The 15,947-nt window shown below is 41.9% G+C and overlaps 1 protein-coding gene across 16 annotated transcripts in view; it reads left to right on the top strand.

The window, feature by feature from the left end:
* Window positions 1–15,947, top strand: part of Hmbox1 (homeobox containing 1) — a 133,452-nt gene that overhangs the window by 104,009 nt on the left and 13,496 nt on the right. For 4 of the 16 annotated variants that reach the window (XM_076930845.1, XM_034497359.2, XM_076930849.1 and 1 more), the window contains 4 exons: window positions 12,729–12,811; window positions 14,115–14,210; window positions 15,273–15,367; window positions 15,592–15,663. In XM_076930845.1, coding sequence (XP_076786960.1) covers window positions 12,729–12,811; window positions 14,115–14,210; window positions 15,273–15,367; window positions 15,592–15,663 — 346 coding nt within the window. Of the gene's footprint in view, window positions 1–12,728; window positions 12,812–14,114; window positions 14,211–15,272; window positions 15,368–15,591; window positions 15,907–15,947 lie in introns of those variants that run through there. The other 12 variants (XR_013109313.1, XM_034497349.2, XM_076930851.1 and 9 more) reach the window with 7 other exon arrangements.

A 15,947-nucleotide genomic window follows, 5' to 3' on the forward strand; every position in this document is an offset into this window, starting at 1 on the left:
TCTACACCAGCAGCAGGAGTGCAGTGCTGTGAGCATTTGTTGAGTCAGGCTAGAATGGCAAGTGATCTTGCACCCACAGCTACAAGCTTGGCTTTCTGGGCATTTCAACTTGCATCCCTGACACAGTGGGTTCTGATCACTTGTTCTTTCCTCCTCCATTTTCCAAGGCATCTGCTTTGCCACTTCCCTCCCACATATAAACCAAAGGCAGTGTTTTTGTTTTTTCAATGCCTTATGACCTAAGATTATGGTTCGAGTGGTAGTTGGTTTATAGGACAGCATAGGAATTTAAAATTTGAAACTGGCTTGAAAAGGCTGTCCATACTTCCTTTCTGAAGTCAGAGCCTGACAGATTCCCTTTTCTATACATGGAAGGAAATAACTTGGCAATCCAGCCATGCTAAATCTAAAAATCTTCTAACTATGTTCCTATATTATAAAGGGACATTGTTATTTATAAAAATTTAAAAATTCGCCAACTTGGTATTAAGGTGTATTGTCACGATGGAATTTTAGACAGTACCGTTGCCAAAAAGAATTATCCCCCATCTGCTCAGTGTATTTTACCCGGCATTTCAGTAGCATGTTTTATATGCTTCAGGCAAGCATTTTATTAGACTCGGCAGGCAAATAAGCTGCATGCCACTGGTCGTGAAGGCTAATGCTTCCAAGGGTAACGTGAATGTGACTGAATGAGTAGGTAAGGAGTCCCACAGCCTCAGCAGCATTAGGAACCGTTAGCCCATATCTACTCCAGACATACCAGGCTCAGAGGAGGCACAGAGGAGCATAGGATCTTTCAATTTTCTTCAAAAATTTCAGGCCATTAGATCAGTTCATAAGTAAGTACTAATGAAGGATTTAAGGTTACCCCCACTAAAGTTGCCCGGCCCGCGGGGTGGTGAATGGGGACTGGGAGACCACCTGAAAGAGAGAATGGGGGGATAAGGGACATGAAGAACAGACAGCAAGTCAAGAGGTCTGATCAAACTGTCAAATTTTTATTGTTCCCACACAGGTTATATGCTCATAGAAGCAGGATATGGGGTAGGGGGGGTGACGTAGTGTCGCTTTGTCTCTGGGGAGCACAGGTGTTCTCAAGAACAGGATGTTGGCTGGGTGAAAAGTTCAGCAAAAGGACAGAGCAGAACAGGTTGCTAGGTACTTGTCCATAAGATCTATAGTTATTTGTTCTTAACTAAGCTAGTACTTTCCCACAGAGGCTACCTGTCCATAAGATCTATAGCTACTTGTTCTCAACTGGGCTACCTATCCACAAGATCTATAGCTATTTGTTCTCAACTGGGTTAGTACTTTCCCATAGAGGCCAAGACTTTGTGCCAGTAAGCAGTATAGCTGACAAAGCAGTTAATGTTCAAGCAAGGTGGCTCCCAACAAAAGTGACTCAGAAGATACTGTTTATTGTTGTCTTTCCATTCCTTGGCCATTGTACTGTGGTGGCAGGGTTGAGCTCCTGAGCTCTGCTCTGCAGTGAGTGAGGACTCACAGTGCATGTCCTCTGCCTCCCCAATATTGTTTTGCCATCAGCTCCTCTTCCTCCTCCCCCCCCCCCCATTTCCTAATGTCAGCGCTGGTTGAGAATAGGAAATGCTGGGGGAATAAACTATAAATTTTGGAATTAATAGGTACTGGAAGTTGAATTTTAAAATGAGTTTCTCCTCTCCCATACCCTTGTGGAATTACTCGAGTGGAACGGAATGAGCTGCACCTCCTGTGCCTCTACAAAGAGAAGGAAGTCCTTAGCATTTACATGAGACAGCAGGAGCCTGGACATGACCTCATTTCAATCCATTAGACTATTTGAGGAAAAACAACAAAACTTTGCCACTTATTGACAAGTAAAGCTATCCCAATCCATTTCTCATAGCCAATAAGAAGATGAACTGTGCTTAAATGCATTTTAAAATTGGCAGATTATACTTCCTGGTTCCTTTCTGGTCAAACAGAAATAGCTAAAAGAGAAATTATCATGATGCTTTTGAGGTGGATTAAAAGTCTTCCCTGTTCTCTTGTGGATGCTTTGGCAGCAGTTGTTATTTTTAACAAACAGTGGTACACCCCTGTTTCTCTAGTCCTTGACAATTAAATAGAACAGACAGCCTGTGCTCTTCATGCCCTCTGAAGCCATAGTCTACAAAGAAACAGCACAATTAGGTGACTCTTAGTATCATGAGAGTCACTGTGAGGTATGACAGCTTCAACAGAATGTAAACTTTAGATGTGTAAACACTGGCACAGAGGGAGATCAGCTTGTGACTAACTGAAAACTGTGGAAAACAAGTGAGCCTTTTCTTTTTAGGATTCAAATATTCCAGCGATTACTTTGTATCTGTCCTGTGGTAGATACTAGGGGATACTATATAACAGGCAGGATCAAAGGCGATCTTGGTTCTTTTTATAATGTGGGAAAGAGTGTTAGACCCTAAGATTACAGTTTACATGGGGCTTGCTTGTGGCTGTGGCAAGATATGGACTCAAGAGTAAGTATTCTACTTGCTTGTCTTTTGGTTGAAGAAGCTTCAATATCCTGCTGAGTTTCATGGTACAAAATGTATGTCCTCTTTAAACTGTGCTTGGAAACCTATGCACTATAGAAATCCTGAGTATAATATAGTGCCTCATGCAGATTATTTTGTTGTATTGCTTTGGTGACATGCCACACATTCAAAGTTCAGATTAGGGCAGGAGAGGTTACTCACTCTTGAAGACCTGAGTTTGAGTCCCAGCTCACAGCCAATACTAACTCTAACTGAGATTGGCAGGGCCTTAAGCTACTTGGTTCATCTTTGGGGATTTGCATTGCATATCTTAATGAAGTCAGAAACAGTGGCCTATCTTTACTCAGCAGTGGGCATTCCTGTTAGGCCTTTGAGCCAGTGAGCTGTGTCCCGGATACCTGAGCTGCAGGTCATGACCTTGAGGAGGATAGTTCTTTCTCCTCGGAAGCTCCATCTGTGAAGTTCATACCCTTACTACAGGTGGAAGGAGCTGACCTCATGATGTTTCCTTACAACTCAAAGGTTTTTGATTCCTTGCCAGGGTCTGCTCTGCAGTCTGTCTAAATCCAAAATGGTCTGTGCTGTGACTTCCATATGAATTTATGAATGAGGATTTGAGAAGCCATCTTTTTGTGTCTTTAATCTATTCACAGGCCAATACTAAGTTTTCTGTTTAAAACTCTCCTTTTATAAGCTTTTCTGTTCTGAAGTTTTAAGGTGTGCCAAACCGTGTAAACATACAGCTTCCTCTGGAACAGAATGTGTTTATATTTTAGCTTTTCTCTTCACGTATACCTTTTAAAAGGTTGACGTGGGGAGAGCTGTTATTTATTCTATTCTGCCCATAGAATTCAAAATGAGCTCATCTGTAAAAAGGCATTAGTGCAGGATGGCTTTTGCTTATCGAACTCTAGTGCGTTTGTGAAACATTCTATCAAATGTTGCTAAAAGGTACAAGGCGAGCTACAAACTTTATTATTTAATAATAATTATGTAAAAGTGCACTTCTCTCACGTCATAAGGTATCAGACTTTCTTTTCAAATATTGCATTTTGCATTATAAAGTTACTGTATGGGTAGTGTGTAAAATGTGAGGAAATACAAGAAGATCTAGAGTGAAATGAGCTCTCATGCTCGCTCTCGGTGGTCGTCAACAATGTGTTTTCAGTCGTATCTCTGTGTGTTATGGACACACCTTTTCAAGCATCAGAGACTTATACCAGCTGTGTAATTCTATATTAACTATCATTACATGACTTTTAAAATATAATTTTATTATGAATACTACCATGAGAATATGCTATGGTTTATGGATATTTAACTGGCTTCTATTCTGGGCCTAACTTCAACTAAGATCAGATGAATTCAGGAAGTTATGGCCACAGTGGCCAGATTGCTTAGTTTATTTTGCTTCAAGATAGCACACATACATCATGCTGACTGAATATGTGGAGAAGCAAGTGGGCTGATTTGACAGAAGCCTGCTTACTTGCTTGCTTGTTTTGAGAGAGCAATTCACTGTGTGTCTTCAGGCTAGGCTTGCAATGACGTCCTCCTGCCTTAGCCTCCCAAGTGCTGGGATTATAGGTGTGAGTAGCCCCACCTGACTTCAGCTTCAGGCTCACTGTGAGGCTGAATATGACCTGGAACTCGTTTCTTCTACTTCCACCTTAGTCTGATCTCTACATGCCTGGCTCACTCTGATTTTCTTGTTAGGCATTTTATTTTAATTTTCATTTATCTTGCTCTCTTAAATAGTAAGAGATAGATAATATAAGCAAGATAGTTATTGTGTTAAGTTTTCTAACTGGCCACTAGTTATATGAGAAATTCTGGTCTTTTTAATTGTTTGTGTGTAGTTACCATGTACAATAAGATTTTTTATTCCTATTATAATTTATTAATTGTGCAAAATAGTAGATTTCATTTTGACAATTCATACATGTATATCATACACTCTGATCATCTTCTATCCCCTGTTGTCATATTCTGCTTCTCCCCTACTGGTCCCTTCATCGCCACACCCTCTGCCTACTTCCGTGCATTATCTCTACTGGTTTCTTCTTTTTCTTTAATTTTTATTGTTTACACTCTGTGTGTGTGTGTGTGTGTGTGTGTGTGTGTGTGTGTGTGTAAACTGCTGAATCCATTTAACATTGCTCATATGTATATATTTTTAGAGCTGACCAGTGGTCTTGGATAACCTGGGACTCATCCCTGAGGAAACCTGGTTCTCTCCATTTCAGCAGTCACTGATGACAGATAGCTTCTAGGGCTGGGGCCCTGTGAGATCTCCCTTATTCCTGTTGGCATGCCAACTGCTGGTGTCATTGTTTAGGTCATGTTTGCGCTACCATATTGTTGAGATTTCATGGGTACAGCTTCCATGTCATATGTAGAAGATATAATCTCAAAGCAAACATCTTGGTCTCCTGTGGCATTAAAATCCCCTTTGTCCTTGATGTTTGCTGAGTCATAAGTATAAGGGCTACGGTATAGATGTATCGGTTGGGGCTGAGGACCCAATTAAATGTTATCTGCATTTTGACCAGTTGGAGCTTTCTGTAATCGTCACCATCTCCTGCAAAAAGAAGCTTCTTTAATGAAGAGTGAAAGGTATATCTATCTGTGGGTATAAGAGTAAGTATTGGGAATTCTGCAGTAGGTTGTAGGTTCTGTGGGCTCACCAGCCATAGGTAGTTGAGTGTGTTTACATTAGCAGACAAGGATTCCGTCCCATTAAATGGTCCATAAGTACAACTAGACAGCTATTGGTTATCACCAAGATATAAGTGCCACTGTTGCACCTTGAGTATATCTTGTCATGTTGGTCTTTGTTGTGACTCATTGTTGTCTTAGCTGGGCAGAACTATTGATTGCTTTTCTATCTTGGCAGCTTGCATAGCACTTTCCAGTACTATGAAACCTAGACCACAGGGAGGACGATTCTGGGTCAGATCCAGTTCAGTTCTTTCAAGTCCTGTCTCCAGAGTCCAGAGTATCCTCAGCAATAGGAACTTACCTTTAGATTCTGGGAAGCAACTAAGGACAACAGCAATAACCTGTATTATTTTGGAAGTTGCTTGAAATCACTGAGCAACAATTTAAAAGGATGTTTCTCATGCTTGGTAGTAGGGTTTGTGTTAGTCTTTGGCTCTTGGAGGGGAGCATTATCAACCTCCACAGGGTATGGATATGTATATATGCACCCACTTTCATGTGCATATAGCATATGTAATTGGAGGTAAACATAATGATGCCTCCATTCCTCTCCCTCAACACTGTTCACCTCTCCCTTAGCACTGCCTTTACCCCACTGTATAAAAACAAGCCTAAGAAAGGAAGACATTTTAATTGTTTTATTGCTAAAGATCATTTCACACGTAGATGCTCTCAAATAGGAGGTGGGACGATTAAACTTCATAGCATGTAGGCTGGCTTAATGTTGGTGTCGTTTGAAGAAACCCACATGGAATTATGGGTAGTAGGAAACAATCCTGAAAGCTAATTCTAGATAACTAAGAGTGACGCTGTGGATCTTCTGCAGAGGTAGCTTGCATGTGGACACAAAGTGACATTCCAGTACATCTGGCTTTATCCTCTCCTAGGGTTGGTCTCTATTTTTTCTGTATTCTCAAGATACAAAGCAAAAAGTTCTCTGGCTTCTGTGATTTAAGAGTTACTGGAACAACAGTGCTTCAGGGGCATTGTCCTTTGTTCTTAGCTTATGGCTTCTCATTTCGTGTACATTATCTTCCCATTTTTACCCTTCATCGTGCAACAAAACAGTCATGTGATTTCTCTATGGGAAGCTGTGCACTGGTCGCTCAGCTGACGGTGTCCTTGAAGTTTGCTGTCTCTTTATATTGCTATCCACAGGCATGTGCTTGCATTCCTTTCCCTTTTGTGTATTGCAGAAAGTCTACGACTATAAGCATTTCCAATAGAAAGAAGAGTGAAGTTCTAGTGTTTGATTTGTGTCTCCTTTAGAAACTAGCAGCCAAGCTCTCTCCTACCCTAGAAATGTTTGTTTGTTTGTTTGTTTGTTTGTTTCACAAAAAGCAAACCAAAAAAAAAAAAAAAAATCTAGAAAAGCCAGAAGGCAAATAATGGCTCATGCTACAGGACTGTCTGTCATAAGGCCGTGTGAGTACCCCTTGGATGGGTCCTGCCTCTTCTGTCTCCATGCCTTCATGACTTCTCCTTAGCTATTGCCACAGTTACACATGTGGCTTCTGTGTCTATCACCACAGGAAATGCTGCTCTACAAAACAACTTTGACCCTCAGATGTCACTACTTTAAACCATGGCTCCAAGATCCTTAAAGGGTTCGTTCTTCACTTCACAACATGGACTTTGTCTTTTCTCCATGTTGATCTGCTGCCCCATGTCAAGCACCACACACTCAGGCTTATTGGACTCCCTCCCGATTTCAGTGCCACAGGCTCCTTAGGATTCCTTTACTTTGCCTCTCATCATTTCACTGTGCCCAAATCCCTGCCCTGAAAGCGCCCACTCTTTCCTTCAGACCCTGTACCGCTATTAGCTCTCGTCTGCTACAGTAGTGTTTGCTGGACCTACAGTACTGGGCTTCCCTTTACAGTTTTATATTTACCTCTGTCTGCTCTGACCACACTTGGAAGTTCTCTCTGGTTCATCTTTGCCACCCCTGATTGTCAGCTGTCTAGTAGAAACTAGGGCTTTGTTACAGGATGACTAAATGCATAATTAAGAAATTACAGACATTAGCCTATTTGCTGACTTCCTTGATAGTCCAGTTTGGTCACATATAGTTTAAAAGAAATGCTGTTCTGATATAATTGTGGTCATCTATGTCTCCACTGCTAAAACCACCAAACATATCTGAAACAAACACCGTGGAGCATGCTGGGACCCTGAAGCTGTCTCTCTGCTGGAAGAGCTGGTGCTGGTTCCGCCAGAAGCCTTGCTTAGAGCCTCTGCTTTCATTCAGCACAGACTCCTTTTTACATTCCTTCTATATTTCTTTATTCACACATTTCTTGAGTAAACAGATACACATTTGTTAGTTTCTGCCATGCCAACCAGACTCCTCCTGTGAGTAACTGGAAAACTGCTCATTTTTTTCTGTGACACTTCCCTTTGTCTAAACAGCATTCCCTCTCACCAAGTACATAGTGGGAAGACCCAGGGCTTTTGTTCATTAGACTAGTAACTATGGGCATGTAACCTTACTGCCCAGTGTGGGGTGAGAGTTCCTTATGTTTTGTATGTCTGTCCTTATCAGGTGTTTTCTCTGATTCTAGAGCACTCTCTCCACTCTGTTGCCACCCAGTTGTCTTTTTATTTCCTATCATATTGGGAGTCTCAGCCAGGAAGTACTTGTTTATTCTGATGTCCTATAACACTTTCTACTTTGCCTCCTAATGATCTTATGACTTCAAGCCTTATATTTATTTGATTTTGGTTTGAGTATTTTTTAACTGGTGGAAGTTGAATGGAATACAGTGGTTGCTAGATAAAACCTAAGATTCCCCAGAAGAAGTGATGGATATGACCCAATCCATCATCACAAGCTTACTTCATCTCCTGTTGAAGAAATGATAGGTGCTAGCCATGAAGGGATATTGGAATCTTACCAGATTTCTTTTGTGCACCCAGTAAGATGACCATATAGTTTTGTCCTTCACACTATGGGAGGAGGTTTTTATTTGTTTTGTTTTTCTTGTGTCTTTGGGCTTCAGAGTATTGGGACAATGCAGGTCTTGTAAGATGAATTTAGAAAAGCTTCTTCCTCTTTAGCTTTTGGAATGATTTAAGAAGAATTAGTGTTAATTCTTTAAATGTTAGCCAGAGCTCAGCAGTGAGGCTGAGCAGAAAATGTCTTAATCATACAAACAGCAGGGGCTGGTCTGTAGTTAACAGTATCGGCTGCTCTTTTAGAGGGCCCTCGTTCATTTCCTAGCACCCACATGACAGCTCACAACCATCTGTAACTCTAGTTCCAGGGTCCACGGCCCTCTTCTGACTTCTGCAGGCACTGCACACATATGATTCACAGACATACCCATAGGCAAACATCATAGGTATAATTTTATTTTTAAAAAAAAACAGATTTTTAACAGAAAAAAAAAAAGGTTACGTAAAAAAAAATTAGGCTTAAGCTATATGACTAAATACTCTTGATTTGGGAAAAGTTACTGGGGTCTTCTTTACTCCAGTCTTCAGTGTATAAAATCAAAGCCTGGAAACACAGAGTAATTGTGAACACTAAAACTTTGACTCAGTAGAAGACATTATGCAATGAATAACTGAAAAATTTTAATTTAGCATCCAAAGCCATTATGGCTTTTTTTCTATTAGTTACTGCAGTCACAACAGTAATGCCTTCTACCTGATCCCAATCCACTTTAGAGCATAAATTGTTTTCAGATTTATATTAATCATCAAACTAGTTCTTAATTATTTCAGTGTTCCCTAAGGTCCTTTTATTATAAAAATGGTGTCTGTTCATTTCAAAACTCTGCAGAGAATTCCATGAAGTAGATTGTGAGAGTCAGTCATGCTACTGTGTCACCGGCATCTTATTTCCTGCTCTGTGCATCATCTGTCTTGCTCCTCAGAGATAAAGGCTTCTGACAGCTGTGTGTTCTGGTATTGGGCTGAGCAGTCCAGGCCTGCAGTCCCAGCATTTGTGAGATGGCTGAGGTTGAGTCTGACTTGCACCCTGGCGTCAGGAAGAGGAGCAGGTACAAGATGGAAGAGCTATGAGGAAGGACAGATGAGCTCCTGTAGGACTCACTGGGGAAAGAAAACTTGTGCCCTGGGAGATAGACCAGATTAGTATTGGAGGGAGGCAAAGGGCAGATGTTCTGCCAGGAAAGGGGCACAGGCTTCTTACCTAAATGGCAGTGACTGCAGCTATTAGGGGAGGGACATGCTCTAAGCATTCATAGTAAACCTTTGAAAATGTTTGAACAGGACAGGGATATAACCTAAAGAAATGTGTCAAGAAGCCGGGCGGTGGTGGCGCACGCCTTTAATCCCAGCACTTGGGAGGCAGAGGCAAGTGGATTTCTGAGTTCGAGGCCAGCCTGGTCTACCGAGTGAGTTCCAGGACAGCCAAGGCTATACAGAGAAATCCTGTCTCGAAAAAACAAAACAAACAAACAAAAAAAAAAGAAATGTGTCAAGAATATTAATCATATACTCCAGCGCCCGTCGTGGGCTTTCAGGTCATTTGGCTAAAATGTTATAAGGTATACTGGCCACAGAGTTGTCACTTAAGTGGAACCTTAGGCTTTAGCAGTTGGGGAATTCTATCCGGTCTAGCAAGTCTTGATTGTAAGGCATGCCTTATTGTGCATGCCAGTGAGGAATGAAAAAGCAAAGCAGTACCATTCAATTTCAGATACTACCAGTTAGGAAATGTGTCCTGACTTCAGAGATCACAATAATAAAGAAATGTGCATCATAAAATCAGTGAAAGAAGATTATTACACTGTGGCAGAAAAAAGCTGAGAACGCAAGAAAAATTAGAATGAAAAGGAGAGGGGATACAATCAAAGAGAAGGAGAGAAGTTGACCTTGGAAAGGAGGATGATTTATGTTTTCTCAGCTATGAGAAAGAAATGAATAATGGCCTGGAGAAGTTTAGCAGCTCAGAAGCTAAAAAATCTAGCAAACTGATAACAGCAAAGGCAAGGTCATCTGCAGAAAGAGTGACAGTTGTGGCTTTGAGGGCTGAAACTTCAGAGTAAAAAGGTTCAGCAGAGTGAGGCATGAAAGAATTCAGATTGCAGAGGAAGGAAACCACTTGGCTGTGTTTTGTGGTGTTCAGGAACACATTGCATCCCGAGAAGGATGGGAGTAGAAGGAAGGTGCTGCCTGCAGTGTGGGAGATGGGCAGGGCAGGAACAAGAACAGAAAAACTCACTAGGCAGGTTCTTCTCGGACAAGTTTGGCTTGTCTGCCATTTAGTTAAGTAATGGACGTAGCTAGAGGTAATAGACATTTATTTTTTATTTAGAGAAAGAGAAACAATTTCAAGATTAGTGATTGCAGAGATGAAGAACTAATTTTGAATTAATTTGAACTTAATTCAGAACTTAAGGCAATGGAGGTAGAATTTGGAGCAATAATATGTGTTAGCTTCCTAAAGCGTAGGTGGGGTTCTATCTGTTTGAAAACCCCTGAGGCTCTTCCACTGATGTCAGCTCTTGGTCTTCATTCTTAGAGGACAGAGGGAGTCCATCGCAGGCTTGCCCTCTGAAGAAACGATGGAGGCCAGCACTGATCCCATCGAGTTGTCCGTGAAGCCCAGTTCTTAACACACACTGCTCTTCTCCATGCCTGGGATTCTCATGGCCTCACCTGCGCCTTTACAGTTGTCAGTCCTCAAGGCCCACCTCAGGCTTCTCTATGATGTCTTTCCAGACTCTTCCCACAATCCTAAACACCCAGAACTGTCCACAAATCCTAAGCCTTTCACCACAAGTACACTTACATCTCTCTCTCTCTCAAGTGCATCGTGAGCTCTTTGATACCAGAAACCAATTCTTTTTTTTTTTTTTTTTTTTTGCCTACAGTGCCAAGCACATATTAGGTAATTCATATCTATTTGGTGAATTTGAGGTAAATGAGGCAATTGAGTGACAATTCAGATGTTCGTGTGTATTCCAGTTAACTGCCTGCCATTGAAGTGTGGTTCTGGTTACTGAGTCTGCTCCAGGTGAAGCTGTGAGTCTGCCATGGCCTAACAGAAAGTTAGTTCAAGTAAACACAGAGGCCCGGACAGCATGGACACAGAGCATCTGTGAGAGTGGTGCCTTGGTAGCATCTTAGAGTGAATACTGGTACCCAAGGATCATGCAGGAAGAAATGCTTACACTGTGGGAAACAGCAAGGACCATGTAGAATATGGGCAAGGACAAGAGTTGTGAGGCTTATGTTTTAGAAAAGACGATGGAGAAGTGAGGCAGTGCGGACTGAATGAAGGTGTGCCATCCATGAAGAGACATCGAGGGAGGAAAGAGCAGTAGGCGTCGGGTTGGGGGTCTTAGAAGGGGAGGGTCCTCTGGGACATCTGTGCAGGTGGTCTTTGCCAGTGCTGATAGGTGTGGTGAGGGAATAGGACTGGTTCTCAGGAAAGGGACACCCTGGAAGAAATGGTCAGGACGAGAATCCAGTGACAATCAGGCTCAAGCCATGAGAGTTTTCTTTAAGTTTATAGATGCCAGAAGAAGCACTAATGATGAGCACTCTGTTCCCCTCATATTTTATGCATCTGATAGCTAACAACAGATTGAGTAAGCCTCATGTTGCTAAGCCTGCTATTGAATTGCCACACATGCCATCAGGAATCTTCACATTTTTGGCATTTTGGCTTATGCATTATTCTGTGGATTGTTTTTCTCACTTAGGAACATGCTGTAAACATCCATTCAGGTCAGTGGACAGGGTGCTAACTTATTTTCTTCCTAGTTTTAAAATAGCTGTGTATAAATATAGATGCCCCATAATTTGTTCTGTCACCCCCTCATTTGTGGATAATTGGGTAATTTCCATTTTTTGCTGCTATAAAAGGAAAAAAAAAATGGCCAGAAATGCAAAAGTTGTGTTGACACTAGTCTTCAGTAGCGTGGCTCTTGTGGTTCTGTGACTTTAGTCATGTATACTAAAATAACATATGCATAGTATAACTGACCTTACCCCTTCCTTCCCTGTCTTTCCTTTTCTCAGCCTTCCTCTCCTATTATTCCTCTTGGGTCCCCCAGTCAGTTAGTTTTACTTCTGAGGTCACATCATACGTGCATTCATAATTTTATATATCAGTTAAAATAAATAAAAAGAACCACTTGTGAGAGTAGGCATGATATTTTCTTTCCTTGACTAGCTTAATTCAGTTAACATGATCATCACCGGGTGGATCCTTCAAAACCATAGCTTATCTCAGAGGAATCTTCACGCAGCAGAGCAGCATGTGGCCACCCGTCACCGTCAGTCATTTCAGCGAAGTGACAGGCCAGTCTCTACTTACATCAGTTTCCTCTCAAGTACACAGTGGGGACATAGGTGGTAGTTACCGTACTGAACACAGTAGAGGCTGTCAGAGACTTTCTGTCAGAAAGTTCTTCTAAACATCCTGGTTACACCAGAGTTATGTCTTAAAGAAAACGTATTTAATGAGCACATTTAAAGTAGAGGTGTCTGTGTCGGTTGCCTCTGCAGTTACTTCAATGAGAACCAGTACCCAGATGAAGCAAAGCGAGAGGAGATCGCCAACGCTTGCAATGCAGTCATCCAGAAACCAGGTGAGGCCTGAGCGTGGGCAGCGTGAGCTCAGCTGTGGGCAGGGGTCTGGACACTGGCTCTATGATGCAGGTCCCAGCCCAGTGTTCTCTACCTAGCACTTCTGATGTTACTGTGGCATGAATCAAGTGCTCATACACAATGACTCTCCATGAGATTTGAAGCCTTAATTTTTTTTTTAAATTATGGATTTGTATTACTAAACATTAGCATAAAATTATCAATTCTGAAATAACCATAAATTTCAGAGATTCCGTTAAAACAACCAGCTAGTTTCTGCTTGGTCACTTGTTTTGATGGTTTAAAGACTTCTGAATCTCAGTTTTATACAGTGAAGGGGGACTAATCTCTTTTATTTAGAAAACTGACTTCTAGCCATATCTACCCTACACACTCAGCTCTACCCTCAAAGGAGTCTATACCATGTGTACATAGGCCTACAATCCCAGTGCAGGGATTTGCTTCCTCTGGAAAACACATATAGATTAAAAGCTTAAAACAAGAAGACAGGAGAGGAGGAGGCTGTGCAAATGGCTGATTACTAGTTAGCATGGTATCTCCATAGGAATTAACTGTGGTGGCCAAGACAATAAATCTGAAATCTAATCTGAGTGGTACCTTGTGTCCCAGAACAGTCACAACCATGCATGGACATGGCCGTTAGCCTTCAAAGCAACATGTACCTCATATCCTATATAAAAGGTAGAACATCTATCTTAAAACACCAGGAAACTAAGATAAGTCATTTTTCTATTATCTGTACACTTCTTTAAAGAATAACATCCGTCTCAGCTGGTTAGTGGTTGTGCACACCTTTAATCCCAGCACTGGGGAGGCAGAGACAGGCAGATCTCTGTGACTTCCAAGCCAATCTAATCTATAGAGCAAATTCCAGGACAGAGAGACCTTATCTCAGCTCCCCCTCTTAATATAACAACAACAACAATAATAATAACAACCCACTTGGTGATGTTAATTAAATGGTGCCTTCATGGACTCTATAATCTGATTTAGAACTCTAGTAAGTAGACTTGGTAGAATTTTTTTAATATTGTCTTCCTGAGTTGAAGCTTATTGTGTTATTAGTTGTGGCTAGCTGTGCTTTCACTTATTTATATGTTTGTTCACACAATACTTTTAATGTGTTCTCGGTACTAAGGAATGGTGGAAGAGATTATACCCATCTTGTTATTTTGACAATAAATAGAATCAAAAGCAACTTTTAGCAGAGAAGTATTTCTTAAGGACAGTTCACTCTTGGATCCAAGGTACAGATTATCTGAATTTTGTTGCATGCATTCACAGGCAAAAAGCTGTCTGACCTGGAACGAGTTACCTCTCTGAAAGTATATAATTGGTTCGCTAATCGACGGAAGGAGATCAAGAGGAGAGCCAATATCGGTAATGTATCAGAGAGACTGCTTTCTCTCATGAGAAGGTTAGAAGTACACTAAGAGTGGCCAGTTATGAGCTGTAAGTCTAAATGATCGCAATACTTAGGCCTAACAGCAGACACCATCACTTCTCTTCATTGCATTTTTAATAGCACAGTCAGAGTGCTACCTACACTATTTTATTTATATTTTAAGAATGACTTTATTATAAATTATTATAAAGATGGTTCCTCTTAATATTCTAGAATGTAGAATTAACCACCGAACAATGGATTACTCGTGTGGCTCAGATTAAGGATTTCTGTGGAGTCTTAAGAGAAGAATTGTGAATCTCTCAGCCTGCTGGTTACTGGTGCAGCCTAGACCTCCACACTTAGAAACATCTGATCAGTAGCTGGAGTGGAGGAGATTCAGCAGACGAGAAACATGGAAAAACAGCAATAAAGGCTATTTCACAAATGTAACCATGGATTTAGTCATTTCCAGAGTGTAGTTACTGCTATACACTGTGGGGTGTACCATAAACAAACAGTTCCCTTGGCAACAGTAACTTACTAAAGCTAGAGGATGGAGACCATGTGAAAGTGCCCTAGGGAAGATATGTGTTCACCTAACAAAGAAGAACTCCTATTCACAACTGTAGTAAAAGGATGAGGTCAGAATGGGTAAGCTTGGAGAAGAGATGTTTTTAAGCTTCTACAGTTGTATCTCGGGCTGAGATAGCACAGTGAGGGAAAGGACCTGGTTTTGATGCCCAGCACCATGAGAAGTATGACTGCATTTCATTTGTGCACATGCTTCTTACTTGCCATTCCAATTCTCAGATGCTTTGCACTGCCCCACCAGGACAGCTATTACCATCATAAATTCTCTGAAGTACCCAACAGTCTGGTTAGTACTTCAGCCAGGTTGGTTGTGTAATGTGTGTAGAAGCTGGACCTCTACCCTGAGCTATACAGAGTTGAACTTCTCCCATTTAAAGCTGACTAGAGACTGGTCACCATAAAGCTCATGCTGTAGCCATGGTGAGGCAGCAGATAATTTAGGGATCTGTTTGCTTTTTTCGAAGAAGCAGCAATCCTGGAGAGTCATGGGATAGATGTACAGAGTCCAGGAGGCCACTCCAACAGTGACGACGTGGACGGGAACGACTACTCCGAGCAGGTGGGCGGCTGGCTGCGGCTTCTGGTTAGAGGGGGGGCAGTGGCAATGCAAGTCTGTGGGTGGTTATATGGGGAGGTCGGGGGAGCAGCTGGTGTCCCTCCACTCTGCTCATGTGTCTAGTTAGATTTTCATGCTGTTGGAAAGGAATGTGGTAAGATTGTGTTGTCCTGTTAAGTCTGTGAGTAATCTCTATCCACCCCTATGGGTTTATTGTCACACAACAGGACACTTGGCAAGCACGCAATGGGGAGGAGGAGGAGGGAAGAAGTTCAGAGGGAGGCAGAGAAGCAGAGAAGGTAGAAGAAGAGAGGAGGATCTGACCCAAACAAGCAAGTTACAACACTTACCACACACAGTGTTTGAGAAGCACTTAGGGGCATGCGGGCAGCTGTGGCGGTGCCTCCCGTGGACCATGAAGGCACAGCAAAGGCTGCCCACTCCAGCCCCATTACACTGGGAACTCTTGTGCCCAGAGGAGCGGTTAACCAGACTCTCTCTGGACACTGGCTCATCTTGTCATAATACAATACCTGCATGGTTTCTCATCTCATCCTGGTGTGCTCTGCAATGCTTGGGGAAA

This window comes from Arvicanthis niloticus, chromosome 3 (assembly GCF_011762505.2).
Source record: "Arvicanthis niloticus isolate mArvNil1 chromosome 3, mArvNil1.pat.X, whole genome shotgun sequence".
NCBI classification, from domain to species: domain Eukaryota; kingdom Metazoa; phylum Chordata; class Mammalia; order Rodentia; family Muridae; genus Arvicanthis; species Arvicanthis niloticus.